At 31.1% G+C, this 14,945-nt stretch overlaps 2 protein-coding genes and 1 non-coding gene across 3 annotated transcripts; all 3 read left to right on the forward strand.

Annotated features, from left to right (window-relative positions):
• Positions 1 to 4,682: 4,682 nt before the first annotated feature.
• On the forward strand, positions 4,683 to 4,755 carry TRNAK-CUU. Its single transcript has one exon. It is a non-coding gene; the product is annotated as a tRNA-Lys (tRNA).
• Positions 4,756 to 6,839: 2,084 nt separating this feature from the next.
• On the forward strand, positions 6,840 to 12,438 carry LOC107018486 (probable methyltransferase PMT23). The gene is made up of 8 exons (XM_015218981.2): positions 6,840 to 7,429; positions 9,011 to 9,160; positions 10,226 to 10,496; positions 10,573 to 10,683; positions 10,934 to 11,108; positions 11,209 to 11,463; positions 11,565 to 11,759; positions 12,050 to 12,438. The coding sequence occupies exons 1-8, from the start codon at positions 6,947 to 6,949 to the stop codon at positions 12,249 to 12,251; spliced, it is 1,842 nt and encodes a 613-aa protein (XP_015074467.1). The 5' UTR covers positions 6,840 to 6,946; the 3' UTR covers positions 12,252 to 12,438.
• A 1,134-nt stretch (positions 12,439 to 13,572) lies between these two features.
• Positions 13,573 to 14,540, forward strand: LOC107020051 (non-classical arabinogalactan protein 30-like). Its single transcript, XM_015220387.2, has one exon. It carries the CDS (start codon positions 13,739 to 13,741, stop codon positions 14,249 to 14,251), a length of 513 nt encoding a protein of 170 aa, XP_015075873.1. The 5' UTR covers positions 13,573 to 13,738; the 3' UTR covers positions 14,252 to 14,540.
• Positions 14,541 to 14,945: the final 405 nt, after the last annotated feature.

Genomic DNA, 14,945 nt, shown 5'->3' on the forward strand with positions numbered 1-14,945 from the left:
CAAAAAATTAAATTCAGTAATTTCAAATAGTATGAAGGCAAAAAAGTTGAGCAAAATAATTAAAAATAGTACGTGTTTGGTAGTTCTTGATAAAATATCAAAGTATTCTAAATATCAAATAATTTTGTTTTTAGTGATTTATTATTTGTTTTTAATATTATAAATTCGAAATTAATCGATAATTAGTCATTGCTTCAAATTTGAAGATATCAATTTTTCTCTAATCTTTTAGTAAAAATGAAGTAATCGAAAAAATATTCTTTCTCGCGATCAATTCAAGATTGTTTCTTAATTCTCTTTGACATTAATTATATAATTTAAATCTTGAAAAATAAATATCAAAACTATGAGCGATTCAAATTTATCATTGAGCAATTTGAGACTACAGAATATCGTCATTTCTTAATTAGGCAAAAACCATTACCCTTTTATTATTTTTTTTTACAGATAAGTCATGCGTTTTAAATTTGGCAGTTAGTAGTTTTGTGAGTTGTCTATTTGGCCCCTAGGCACTAGCCTACTGCTTTATGTATCTTAATTCTTAATTATCAGAGTTTTTTTTCACAAAATTAAGGAAATTAATTATTCCCTCTATTCCAAATTACTTTAGTCTGTTTTAATCTTGCTATTAAGTACTTATATTATTTGTTAAGGTGTGATGGCTTTTTAGGATTAATATAGTAATGTTACTCTCAAATCTAAAAAAATATATTAGTAGTGAGATCCGAATTCAGGGTCAACAACATCAAAAGAACTTTAAACACTCATTCAAGAGTCAATAAACCAGTTTGATTGTTATTCAATGGGTGCTCAATATTAATTTTATACAAATAGTATCTCTTAATTTTTACATAGATATAAATATTTGGCAATAATACATAAATATGACTCTTAACTTAACGTCGGTTGACAATTATGACCCTTAACTTTGGATGTGCACAAGTAGACATTTAAACTTATATAAAATTGAAAAAAAAGACACAAGTGCCCTACATGACATGATACATGTAGGACACACTATTTCTATGTAGGGTGCCATGTAAGATGAATGTGTCAATTTGTTTAATTTTATACAAGTTTAAGTGTCCACTTGTTTTCATCTAAAGTTAAGGATCATAATTATCAACTGATGCCAAATAAAGGGTCATGAATAATAATTATGTATTATGCCTATATATTTCAAGACAAGATTAATGGGTGCTCGAGCACTCAGTAAACTCGATGTGGGTTTGCCCCTCTATATACTAAATTAATAGTGGATAATTATTATTGAACGAGCAATATTTGTATTGTATGATCCATTCAAAAATAGTAAAATAAAATAGTGTAATTGATGTTAGTCCCTTAACTTCATTCTACTTTGGTAAAATTGGTAAGAACATTATATTGTGTTTGCCCTTTTCGTGATTTGCGTGCTTAGCTTGTGATAGCAATAGTTGATGAGCTCCACTTTTCTCAAAAGTGAATTTTCTATTTGGAAGTGCCAAATTTTATTTTAAAATATCTTTTTTAATCGGAAAAGGGCCTAAAATACCCTTAAAGTATTGAAAATGGTACAAAATTATCCCCCATCCACCTATTGGCTCCAAAATGCCCTTCTCATCTACCTATTGGCTCCAAAATACCCTTGCCATCCACCTTTAGGTTCAAAATTGATCACTTATTTAATTTTTTTAAAATTAAACTCTTTAAAAATTTTTTAAAATACTTGGCGTTCAACTATTCGTTATAATTAAATTTATTAATATAATTTATAAACCAACCCACTACTTACGCATTACTAATTAAACCGCACTCAATTAATAATCTAATTATAATATCAAAATCGCCATAAACACTACTAAGACACGATGTAATTATAGATTCCTGAAAATGACATCCAAAATTATTCGAGTCCGAACCGAAGCCCCAATTAAATTTAGGTTGAGCTGCTTATTTAGGAGGACACTTTCAATAGGATTCTCTTTCAAGATTGAATTAAAAATTTATGATTAAAGGTAAAGAAGTAATACATCCCGTATTAATTCATGCACTTTTTTTAAAATATAATTTTATAAATATTTATGATTTGTTTTAAAACCTATAATATATTATTTTGAAAAAAAAATTACCTATGAAGTGACATCACATAATTGAGACGTAACAATAATTAAGATGAACATAGTCAAACTTTTAAGTTTATCGGTAATTTTATTTAGAAACTTAAATGTATGATACTTTACTTCTATAGATATTTTCAACTCAAATTTTTAAAAACACTCAATTGACAGTAGCTAATCTGTTGTTGCATTAATAATGTGACATATTTATTAATTTGGAGGGATTTAATTAATAATGGGTGGATAGTGGATTGATTTATAAATTATACTAATAAGTTAAATTATAACAAATAGTTTAGCGCCACGTATTTAAAAAAATATTTCAATAGTTTAAATTTAAAACCGTTAAATAAATGGTCAATTTTGAACCAAAAGGTGGATGACAAGGGTATTTTGGAGCCAATAGGTGGGTGGAAAGGGTATTTTGGAGCCAATAGGTGGATGGAGGGTAATTTTGTACCATTTCCCATACTTTGAGGGTATTTTAAGCCCTTTTCTGTTTTTTAATTTTAGTTAAAAGATATTAAAATTAAAAAAATAAAAATAATTTAAAAAATAAATTAACATAAAAAAATATTATTCTAATCAAATTTTTTTAATCAAAAAGATTTTTCCTTTTCTATTTTTCTTAAATTATAAAGAAGTGGAACACATTGAAGTACTTTTCAATCTTTGTTGTTGGTGATGTTAATAATTGGACCGACACTGTATTTTTTTATTTCTTTAAATGTTAGATATTGATAATAAATCTAATTAAATTTAAATATATACATTATAATGTATAATATTTATTTTCAAGAAGCGAGGCTTTTTAATATAATTTTTTCGAACTCAAGACTTTTTGAGAAAGGTGAAGAAATCTTAACTATTTCACTATAATCCATATTATTGTTGGATGTTGGTTAATCAGTGTGCTTGTATTGTTAGTTTAGATACCATGTTTATTTGGATTGTTTCATTAATTTTATTATATCGTATTGTTTAAATCCATCTTTAGGTAACAACAAAAAGTTTCATTTGGTGTAATGATTGATTTAGTGTGATCACATCATTAACTTATTATTTTATCTTTAGTTATTATTTGATAATCCTATTGAAAATTTATCAGTCAAATTATTTTTTGTGATATTATATATCAACTTAAAACAATATCAAATTATATGATCATTTAATTTTTTAAAAAATAAATTATAAAATAATTTAGACTACATCAACTTCAAGATAATATTTCAAAATAATGTGGCTATTCAAGTCAAATAAATGAAACAATGAAATAATATAATGTCGTCTAAGTAGATGACATGTTTTAGCTGATAAAAAATGGAGCTTGTAATACGAGAAATATAATTAGTCAATTCAAATCAATTAATTAAATTACATATTCATCCATAAAAATAACTAATAAAAAAGTCGAAATTAAGAACAAGAACAGAAAAAAAAACTTATAGATATATAAAAATCAAATATTTGTACAAGTTATAAATACAATCAATCAAGTTTTAAGTGTAAAAACTATAAAAAAATCAGTCAAGGCGTTCAAGATCAAATTACTATATTCATTATTTGTGGCAATCATTTCAAGTGTTCACGAGGAATAATTAAAGTTCATAATAGAGATTCAAAATCAAGTTGCTTGTATTTTTAAATCTAATTCGAATTCAAGTTTAACTTATAAAGTTTGTATTATTGTTAAAAAATTTAAATATTATTATAAAGATTGCGACATTCATTATACGTTGAATCAATATATTACTACTTTTGTCGCTCAATTTTCATATCTAGATGGAGTATTATTCTCTCGACTTGAAATTTGTTGTTTATAATGGCATCCTTTATTTTTAATTAATCCTCTAAAATTTTCATATTTATATAATATTCAAAAACAACTTAATTTTATAATCATTCGATTTTGAGATGATTAATATCTATAACCTATTTTTGACCATTTACAATTTTTTTCCGAACTATTTGTTATGTTTTTTCTTGAGTCGGAGGTTTATTGAAAACAGTTTTTGTACCTACCAAGGTAGGAGCGAGGTCCGATGCATACACATTACCTTTTCCAGGTACACTAGATATGTTATTGTTGTTACTTATTTTAGACCACATATTTCAAAGATTTGCTCCTTTTCTAAAATTCTATATTATTTTACTTTAGAATTACTACTTAAAAAATGAGCTTTAATGGCAATTAATTAGCAATTGCCGCTAAATATTTATTTTTAGCGGTAATTAACACTCTTTGTATATATCCGTAAAGGTTTTAGCGACATTGGATCTAGTGACACTTAACTGATACCGATAAAAACTTTAACACTCTTCATTAATGTATTTATTTATTGCCGCTAAAAATTATTTTTATTATAGTGAATACACCATTATTCTTCTCTAAGAATTTCCCTTCCTTCTAAGTTCAATCAATCCCCCAAAAGACTTTCTCCTTCAATGTCATTGCTAAACTTATTTACAAATTCATGTTGTAGAAACTCATGCAGAGCAGAAAAATAATAACAAAGTTTAAAAGACCATTCTTTTGTCGTCTGCTTTTGTTTAGTAATTTGTATTAACTAAATTTCACAATTAGCCCGTCTAGCTCAGTTGGTAGAGCGCAAGGCTCTTAACCTTGTGGTCGTGGGTTCGAGCCCCACGGTGGGCGCAATTTTTTGGTTTTCCTTCACTTTCTATATTTATCGAAAATGATTGAACTTTCTGGTTTTCGGAAATTGATATTTTTTATCCTTTGTGTTGTATTTTTTTTCTCCCAACACTTGATGAGAATAACCGTGAATTACAGTGACGAGAGGTCAGTTTTTTATTTTGAAGATCACTTTGTAAAATAGATGTATAGGACTAAACTACTCTTTTCTTGACGTATAACTATGAAGCCATGATGTGCTATATGTAGATGGAGCATGATTGCACAAGCGTAACATGTGTGATAGGAGGTTGTCATATCTCATCCATACGCGACACACGTTAGACGTTGGATATATATCATGCTAACTCATCATATATAGTGACAAGTATCATATTTGTTGACTGTCGTATTAACTCATCAGATGTAGTGACAAAATCATGCATGCTTACACGTATGATATATCATGTTAATCAATTATACTTGTGTAATATGTATTACGTGTCTCATCCATTTTGTCGTACATTTATGTATAGACACTTCCAGGGGCGGACTCACATAGAATCCGCCGAGTGCTCGAGCACACATTACTTTGTTACAGAATATATATATATATATATATATATATTCCGTAACAAAGTGATATTTGTATAAAATTAACATAAAGCACCTAATGAATAAATGATCTAATTGACCCAATTACTCTTGGATAAATGCTTAAGACTTATTTAGTATTTTGAACCAGAGTTCAAATCTCATGGTTAATATTTATTTTTATAATTGTTAACAAAATTAATAACTTTCTTATTTATAAAAAATAATCTAATAACTTCCTAAAACTTGACATAAAAAATAATAATATAATTATTAAAATTTAAATTAGTCGTCGGCAAGATTGGATTGAGTCAAGAGTGTTGCAGTGGCCAGTGAGAATGGCCTACCATGCTCTATATCTATTAAGCCACTCCACCTAAATCATTATTTCTCACGCAAGTGGGAGGTTGTAAAAAACGTCAAATTTATTTTTAAAATATGCGATGTAAAATAGAATAAATTCATTTTGTAATTAATAATTGAAGTTAAATATACCTTAAACGTTATTAAATAGGGTTAAATATTCCCTTATTTCAAAAGGCAAAATATTAAATTTTATAATGTTGTATATTCAACAATTAAGATTTATCGTTTTAAATGAAACTAACTAGACCTTTTACGTAATTATTGTCATTTTAAACGAAAGTAAACTAAGTCTTTCACGTAATTATCATCAATGTATATTAGTTAAACTCATTTTTGAAATAATAGTTATATAATATAATAGGTAAAAAATTTCCAAATAAGATGTAAAAATGAGAGTACATATTACACACAAATGGTAACATTGGAAGTTCCCTTATTCCAGCCACAATAGATTCTCTTGTCAGCTCATAAATTTTTCCCATGGCCCTTGGGCTCCATCCCTATTTTGTCTTTTTTTTTAAAACAACATATTTAATAAAATTCTACTAATAGAATTTGATGCGTATAAAGTGTACATAAGTTTTATTATTATTTTATAAAATAGAGATTATTTTCAAAAAATAAATCGAGTATCTCAAATCTAATGTGTAGAATATATTAGTCTTATTTAAAATCGATAATTTGAATCTAACAATAGTTATTGGTTTATCGATATCATTGACTTAACATTTTCAATAATTGTTTTGATTTTTTTATTATCGCTATCTATTCTTAATCGTTTGCGATTTTTTTAATGTGTTAATCGATAATTATTCTACAATGTGATAGTATCTTTTTTTACCAAGATGCAATCTGTCAACTCATACACATGTTCCATTTTGTTTCTCACTTTGTTTCTAAATAATTTTTAATTTTCTTACAATTTTGTTAGTATCAAATCTTAACGGTTAATGCGATAACGATCAATAATCAAGAAAATAATATCTGAATGATTTCATGTTTAGCATATCTATAAATCGATAACAAATGAATCAAATCAACTAACTTTAAATCATTTATCGCATAATTCTATAACAATTTAACAAGTCTATAAATAGATAATTAATAAGTCAAACCACCAAACTTCAAAATCGAACTGAACAAATATTTAGTTTATACTATTTTTACTTCTTTCACCTCTGTTTTGTCTACACAGATCTCACTGCAAAAATCTCCATTATTGATCTCTGATCTCTCTCAAGAACCTTAAGAAATGGCGATATCATCAATGAGAAACCTCTTCAAAGAACGCAAAATCCCATTTTTGTTCTCTTTTTTCCTTTTACTAATCTTCGTCACTTTCTTACTCATATCAAACTCGCAAAAATCCCCTGTTTTCATAGCCACCGACATTTCTCAGCACCATTCTGAGACGCCCATTTCTTCAAATCCGATTGTTTCACAAACCCAATTGAATCCAATCACTAAGGATTCAAACCCATCTGAGGATTTTGGATTGAACGATACGAAAAATGATGAATTGGGTGTGGAAAATTTTGATTGGAAGCTGTGTAAGGGTCCAGTTGCAGTTGATTATATACCTTGTCTTGATAATTCGGAGGCTATAAAAGCGCTGAAATCGAGGAGGCATATGGAGCACAGAGAGAGGCACTGTCCTGACCCAAGTCCTAGGTGTTTGATTCCACTGCCTGATGGGTATAAACTGCCAGTTCCATGGCCTAAGAGTAGGGACATGGTGAGATTGATAGGTTTTTTTGGTGGTAAGATTTGTTTTCTAATTTTGTTTATCTGTGCCATGGTATACTGTTTCCTTTTTGATAGAGTTACTTGGTATTTGTGTTTGTGGGAGGTAACAGGTAGCCTCGTGTGCTGAGCTGCGCTGCGCGCAAGCTGGACTGGACACCACTGTTATAAGAAAAAGTAATTGTTAGTTCAGTAATGCCACAAGGCTACCTGTTGCCTCCGTGCAAGCTGGCTTGGACACCATTGTAATAAGAAAAGGTAATTGCTAGTTCAGCGGGAGCGGGATCTTATAGTGGTTATAGCTGTTAGATTTTATTTGCATTGTGCTCATGATCAGTCATAGAGTTATAGTTGTTAGATTATAGGTATAGTACGGATTGTATATAGAGATATGAGAAGTTTAGCTTTCGTTAAGGACTGGCCGTCCTGTTACTAGTGCTTTAATTTTGGTGGTGATACGCTAGAGTAGGGGAGAATCTAGGATTTCAAGAAGATGGGTGCAATATCATGATAGGTGGATTCACGATTTAAATTTAACGGGTTCAACCATTATGTTCTTATAATAGTACACATTACACTTGTGAAATTACAGTTTTTTTAAAAAGAGATTCCTTTTAGTGATTTTTCACATATATATGTATATTCCATGTCTAAATGTTGGCTTTAGTTGAACCGTTGTCTATATGCTACATCCTATAGTCATATGATTACAAAGGAAAATAGATATTTCAATGTTTGATATGGATTTGAAAGAATAAGCCAAGTATAAAGAAGAGAAATAGAAAGAACATACATAATTAAAACACTAGATGGACCCGAATTGAACCCTCAAACTCAATTGCACAGGTCAGTCAATAACCATTTGACCATATGACTCTTTAATCTTAGGCGTGCACATCTATATTTAAGTAGTTTTGAAAAAGATATAATATTACTCTACATGGTCTAGGGAGGCATAGCGTCGATGCATGTGAAACCACACCCCTCCCCTTGGTTACCTCCCTGCACTATGCTCTTGTTAGTGTTAGCACTCTGATTGTCAAAAACATTTTTTTACTTCTAGGCAGCTGTTGCTGTATTAGTGTTTCCTTACCCGCACATTTATAGAGAAAAAGATTGGACATTCATGGGTGCATATCTTTTTCATGATTTTTCATGAAATGGTCTCAACCATGTTCATGCCTTTCTGATAGTCTCATTTCACAAGAGAAATATAGGGAAAAAATAGGGAAACATACTGCTTTGTGGGCTACTAAAAATAACTGCAACTGATGATTCATTTCACAGGTACCATAGTTTTTTTAGAACAACATCCTACTACTCATTGGGTGAATGCGAATATCAATTTGTGCAATATCTGATGGGCTAATATGATTTGCCAGTAAAATCTGAAGCGCCTTATTGACTTCGAATGTGCTCTCATGGCTTATTGTAACCTACAAGTTCCCATCATATCACTTTGACTTCTGGTCATTATCCAAAAGCATATTGTTCAATTTACTCATAAATTCTGCTCAGCTTGTCAAAATACCTTTGCAGTAACTGATTCTCTGTTTATTTTAACTTCGGATAGATATGGTATAACAATGTTCCTCATCCTAAGCTTGTGGAATATAAGAAGGACCAGAATTGGGTGGTCAAATCTGGTGATTATCTTGTTTTTCCTGGTGGTGGAACACAGTTCAAGGATGGAGTGACCAACTATATCGAGTCAATTCAAAAGGTAGTGTCTCTACTTTACATACATGTTGTCCTTAATCACACCAAGCTACATTATTGTATTATACAATGTATGTTTGGACTGCTGTTAAACTTCGTTGGATTTCATGTTTTTCCAAGTTCGTTGCTTTTGTCAATTGAATAAAATTGTAATCTGGCAATACATTTGTGAAATGCTACTGTTTGGATGCCGTGACCACTTAGGATGAATGATGTTTTTTATTGTCTCTATACATTGTTCTGTCACCATTTCAGAGGGATAGATTATTAGTATAAATCCATTTTGTATTGACGAAGTTAAGACCGGTCAACTTTGATGAACATCATATTGCATGTCCTGAGTTTTTCATATGAACCTTTACACATGTCTCAAAGAAGCTTCAGACTCCTTGCTCCTTCGACCAGTTCTACTGTAAAATGAAATGCAGGTGAATCTTTGATATGTTAATTTAGATTATAATTGGTACTTCTCTGTGATTTTCGAGTAACCATTCTATGAGAAAAAAGCTACTTTTATGTAATCAAAAGCCAAAGGGTTCTAGATAGATGCCAAGGGTTATACATGTTCATACACGGTTATTCCATACTAGGCCAGTGGGCATAAGATTTCTTAAAGTATATCTGATAGAGAAATTTGTTGCATTAATTATCACATTAAATAAAGTGATACTATACCCATAAACAATTGAAATGAGTATTCTCCAAGTTATCTGATCATTTTGAAATTGTTTTATAAGATATTCTTACACGGTTACATGCACTAACAACACCTAATTATTTTCATTTTCATTCACGAGTTGAAATTCCTTGAGTGAGGTCTTGGGCTTCTTAAGTGTGCAGCAAGTATACTGGAAGAAGCAGTAGTACTGTTTTTTTAATTTACGTTTTTCTTTAATTTTGTCCTTTCTTTTCTTCTTTCAATTGCTTTCTTGTCCATGTAGGGGAGAGGTTATTTCGTCATCTTTCATTTGTTCTGCTGTCACTAGGTTGGGAATTTGGGATGATCCCTGGAGCCCTACCGGTACTGATTGTATTTTTAAGCTGAGATGTTTCTTACTTTTTCATTCAGACTTTTCCAGAAATCGACTGGGGAAAGCATATAAGGGTCATTTTAGATGTTGGCTGCGGTGTTGCTAGCTTCGGTGGGTATTTGCTGGATAAAAATGTCATTACCATGTCACTTGCACCAAAGGATGAACATGAGGCTCAGATACAGTTTGCACTTGAACGTGGAATTCCTGCTACTCTCTCAGTCATTGGAACTCAAAAGCTGGCATTTCCGGATAATGCATACGATATGATTCATTGTGCAAGATGCAGGGTTCATTGGGATGGGGATGGTAGTTTCACTATTTTCAAATTTCCAACACCATCATCTATACTGTTTTACTTGATAATTCAATCTGAAAATTGCAGGAGGAAAACCACTGATGGAACTTAACAGGATACTTAGGCCTGGAGGGTTTTTCGTATGGTCAGCAACGCCCGTTTATCGAGATGACGAAAGAGATAAGAAAGTCTGGAAAGGTTTTTACTCGTGGATACTCAACTCTCTGAAATCAACATTTTTATAAGTTTTTTTTAATGATCAGCTTCAGTCTGAAAGCTGATTAGGCGTAGTACTGGTATTGTTGTACCTTTGTTCTGTTTGCAATAACTGAATTTTATACTACAAGCTCGGTGAAGACCAAGAAAACACAGCTTAAAAGTGAAGCTTCTTGAAGTGAGTTATTGATTATCTCTAAGTGGTGGCACTTTACTTTCTTTTCATTTGCAGCTATGGTTGCACTAACTGAAGCAATATGCTGGAAGGTGGTGAAGAAGACCTTTTTTGACTCAGCTGGTGTCGGGCTAGTTATATATCAAAAGCCGGTTTCATCTTCCTGCTATGAGAACCGCAGAGAAAGTAATCCACCTCTATGTGACCAGAACAATAGATCAAATAGTTCATGGTATGCCCAATACACCTTTATGGTCATTATCATTGTATCCTTGACTTTATCACATTGTCATCATTCCGCTTCAATCATCTGTTTTATGTCATACGAGCAGGTATGCGTCTCTGGACAGCTGCCTTGTACCACTCCCCACGAGCAGCAGTGGCAATACATATAAGTGGCCTGCACCCTGGCCCCAGAGGCTCAACAATAAACCTGAACGCTTGTCCCAAAAAACAGATAATGAAGATATTTTTGATGAGGACACAAAACACTGGGCAGCATTGGTCTCGGATGTTTACCTTGGAGGCCTTTCTATAAACTGGTCAAGCGTGAGGAACGTGATGGACATGAATGCTGGTTACGGAGGGTAAGAGAGAAACTACATTGGAGATGCACATCGTCATTCAAACTTTATTTTCTCTGTTGACCTAACTTGGTGACGACTTTCCATGGTAATTACAATTACAGGTTTGCCTCGGCAATCATTGATCGACCCCTCTGGGTAATGAACGTCGTTCCCATCAGTGAGCCAGATACTCTCTCCATTATCTTTGACAGAGGGCTGATTGGTATATACCACGACTGGTGCGAGTCCTTCAATACCTATCCCCGGACATACGATCTTCTACATTCCAGCTTCCTCTTTGGAAATTTAACTCAAAGGTTCAATAACTACTTTCTCAGTTAACTATTAATTTGTTCATTAAGGTTGCTTACCTAGTATTCAGTACCCTTTTTGGGTTATTGACTAATCCAGATTCACGCCATGTAAGGCACATTAAAGGGAGGAACCGCTCCTTTTCTTAGAGCCTAAACTCGCGATTTCTGATTAAGAATGGAGGGATCCTAGCCATCCCACCACAACTCTAGTCGAGTAGTCGTAGCTACTGTGGTTTCATTTGTATCCTATAATTTCTCACGAGACGAACTTTTTGGTCTCTCTGTTTTCGCAGATGCGACGTGGTGGAAGTAGTTGTGGAGATGGATAGAATAGTGAGACCAGGTGGATATATTTTAGTTCAAGACACAATGCCTATGCTTAACAAGCTTAGCTCAATTCTTCAATCACTTCATTGGTCAGTAAATCTGCAGCAAGAACAGTTTCTTGTTGCTAAAAAAGGCTTTTGGCGTCCACATGACAAAGTCAGAAAGTGAAATTCACAGCCTCTTTTTCCTTGTATATTTATTTATATATATTACACTTATTTATCTCTTTTATGCATACAAAAAAAGAAAAAAAATAAACTTAGTTCTCAAATTGAAGCAAATTTTGTTCCTATGTATCACTAGAATTCATTCTTTTCATGAGTGTTTGTTTGAAAATATGCACAAGTTGAGTTTGCAATTTTGCATCCTCTAGTTGTTTGAGTTGATTTTTTTTTTTGCACAAGAAGAAAGTTTTTGTTTTTAGAGATATTCGAATTTAGTTTTTGCAAAATCTTTAATAAACTCGATTTTTCGCAGTTTATAGGGGTAAAATTTACAAATAGTCACTTTTCCGCGCTTGAAATTGAAAAATAACCATTTTCATGAACACAATTGCCCTATTTGCTGCTGATCTTTTTTTTGTATTATAATATTTCACAAATTATGTTTCGTACTTGTGCTTTGTTAGACATAAATTTAAGTTCTACAAGTAAATATTAAAGATCAATTCATTTGAAAGCAAATAATGCGATTAATTTTTTTTCCTGTATCGAAAAATCCTTCTCTAATTTATTAAACAAATCAGTCATGCTCTTATATTTTTTTTATAATAGAACTATAACAAATAGACTAAGTAATAAGTTTTTTTTTATCAAGGACTTTTCATTAAAAAAAATTAAAGTAAATTGACCAATCGAATCTACCATTTACTTTATTTGCCCTATTATCGAAGTGTTACGCATGTATAAATCTACTTAGACTTTTCCCAAGGGTCTATGCATGTATCAAACATCACCATAGAAGTCAAAAGGGAATTTAAATTTTATGTATTCGTAAAAAAACGTTTACATAATCACGTTAGACAAATATAACTATATGCAAGTAATCTCTACCATCCCGGGCAAATGGTGTTTTGTGATGTTTGGTTCATATGAACTTAGTAATTTTAATACGGAATATATATTATACGTAAAAATGCATTAGAATTGTAATAAATAGAAATATTTGATCCTAAATTTATCACATGTTAATTTTGATACGGAATATATATTATATGTAAAAATGCATTAGAATTGTAATAAATAGAAATGTCTGATCCTAAATTTATCACATGTTAATTTTGATATGAAATATATATTATACGTAAAAATGCATTAGAATTGTAATAAATAGAAATATTTGATCCTAAATTTATCACATGTTAAAACTACGCCGACAACATAAGTAATATCAATATATATAACTTAAATCCAATTATAAACAAAGGAGTCAATCCCTTCAACTATTATTATATAACTTGAGAAAATGGTCATCACGTACTAATTAGAACCAATCTAAGAATACATGAACCTTCAACTTTAACAAACATACACTTAGTAGCCTTCACGTCAAATAATCACAAAATATGTCAAATTACATGCCAATAACATCTATATATACCTAAGAATAATCATTTCAAATGTCATTAACAATCCAAAAATTTCACCACACAAAATATGGCTATTAAAATCCAAGTTATCTTATTCGTATCGTCGTTGCTTCTAGCATTCGGGTATGGTCATGACCCGGCCCAGCCCGTTGACACGACAACGACGACTGTGGTGATTGAAGGCATGGTATACTGTCAAAGTTGTGATACATATGGATCATGGTCATTACAAGGGGCTAAGCCAATTGCATCTGCTAAAATTAGTGTCATATGCAAAAACTACAAGAAAAGAGTGAATTTTTACAAGGCATTTGAGACAAATGAATATGGTTATTTTTATGCAGAGTTACAAGGTTATAAAATGGGACATTCTTATCTTGATCATCCACTTCAATCTTGTCATGTGAAATTGGTCAATTCTCCACAAGAAAAATGTAATGTTTTTAGTAATATTAATTATGGAATCAATGGTGCACCACTGAGATTTGATGATAAAGTTATTGATAGAAGTGATTATAAAGCTGTAATTTACACTGCTGGTCCTTTGGCTTTTCGACCAACAGACTGTCCTCCAAAATAAGTTGTTTGTGCCGTGAAATCGTCATTAATGTTGTATTAGAGAAGACTGTCTACATCACATTTTCTGAGATAGACGCATTAATTGAGTTTGTTATGGTTTTGATAACTTCTCAATGGTCCAATAATGTTTTACAAGAATCTCTAGTGCTATAATTTTGTCATGTATACCTAAAGCCTCAATTGTATGATATTTGTGCTTATGACTTTTCTCCGATGTGCCATACTTAGCTTTTTCAACATTCATTGAGAAAAACAATGAATAGGAGAGATAATAATTTTACTTTCTACTATTATCGAAGAGTCACTTTAATTTTGGTATCAACATGTGCTTTTGTCACTTCATGATTGGTTGTTTTTTTGTTTTGTTTTGTTTGTTCCATATGGATGATATTAAGAGATCCACAAAATTATCTATGCACAATTATTAATCTATTCCAGTGTATTATTTGTTTATATTTTTATTTATACACTTCTAAAAAAAAAAATCAAAAAGAGTATCTTACTAATTTACCTTTTAATTCTCTTAATATTTATTTATTTATTTATTACTTATCATATTTGAACTTGGCATATTCATCAAAAAAATCCCCTACCCCCACTCCCACACAAAAAAAATTAAGTTTGTTTTAAAAAAATATTTTCAACTTCAAATACTTATTTTTTCACCTTACCCTGGACCCACCCCACCCAGTCAT

This window comes from Solanum pennellii, chromosome 5 (genome assembly GCF_001406875.1).
Source record: "Solanum pennellii chromosome 5, SPENNV200".
NCBI lineage: Eukaryota > Viridiplantae > Streptophyta > Magnoliopsida > Solanales > Solanaceae > Solanum > Solanum pennellii.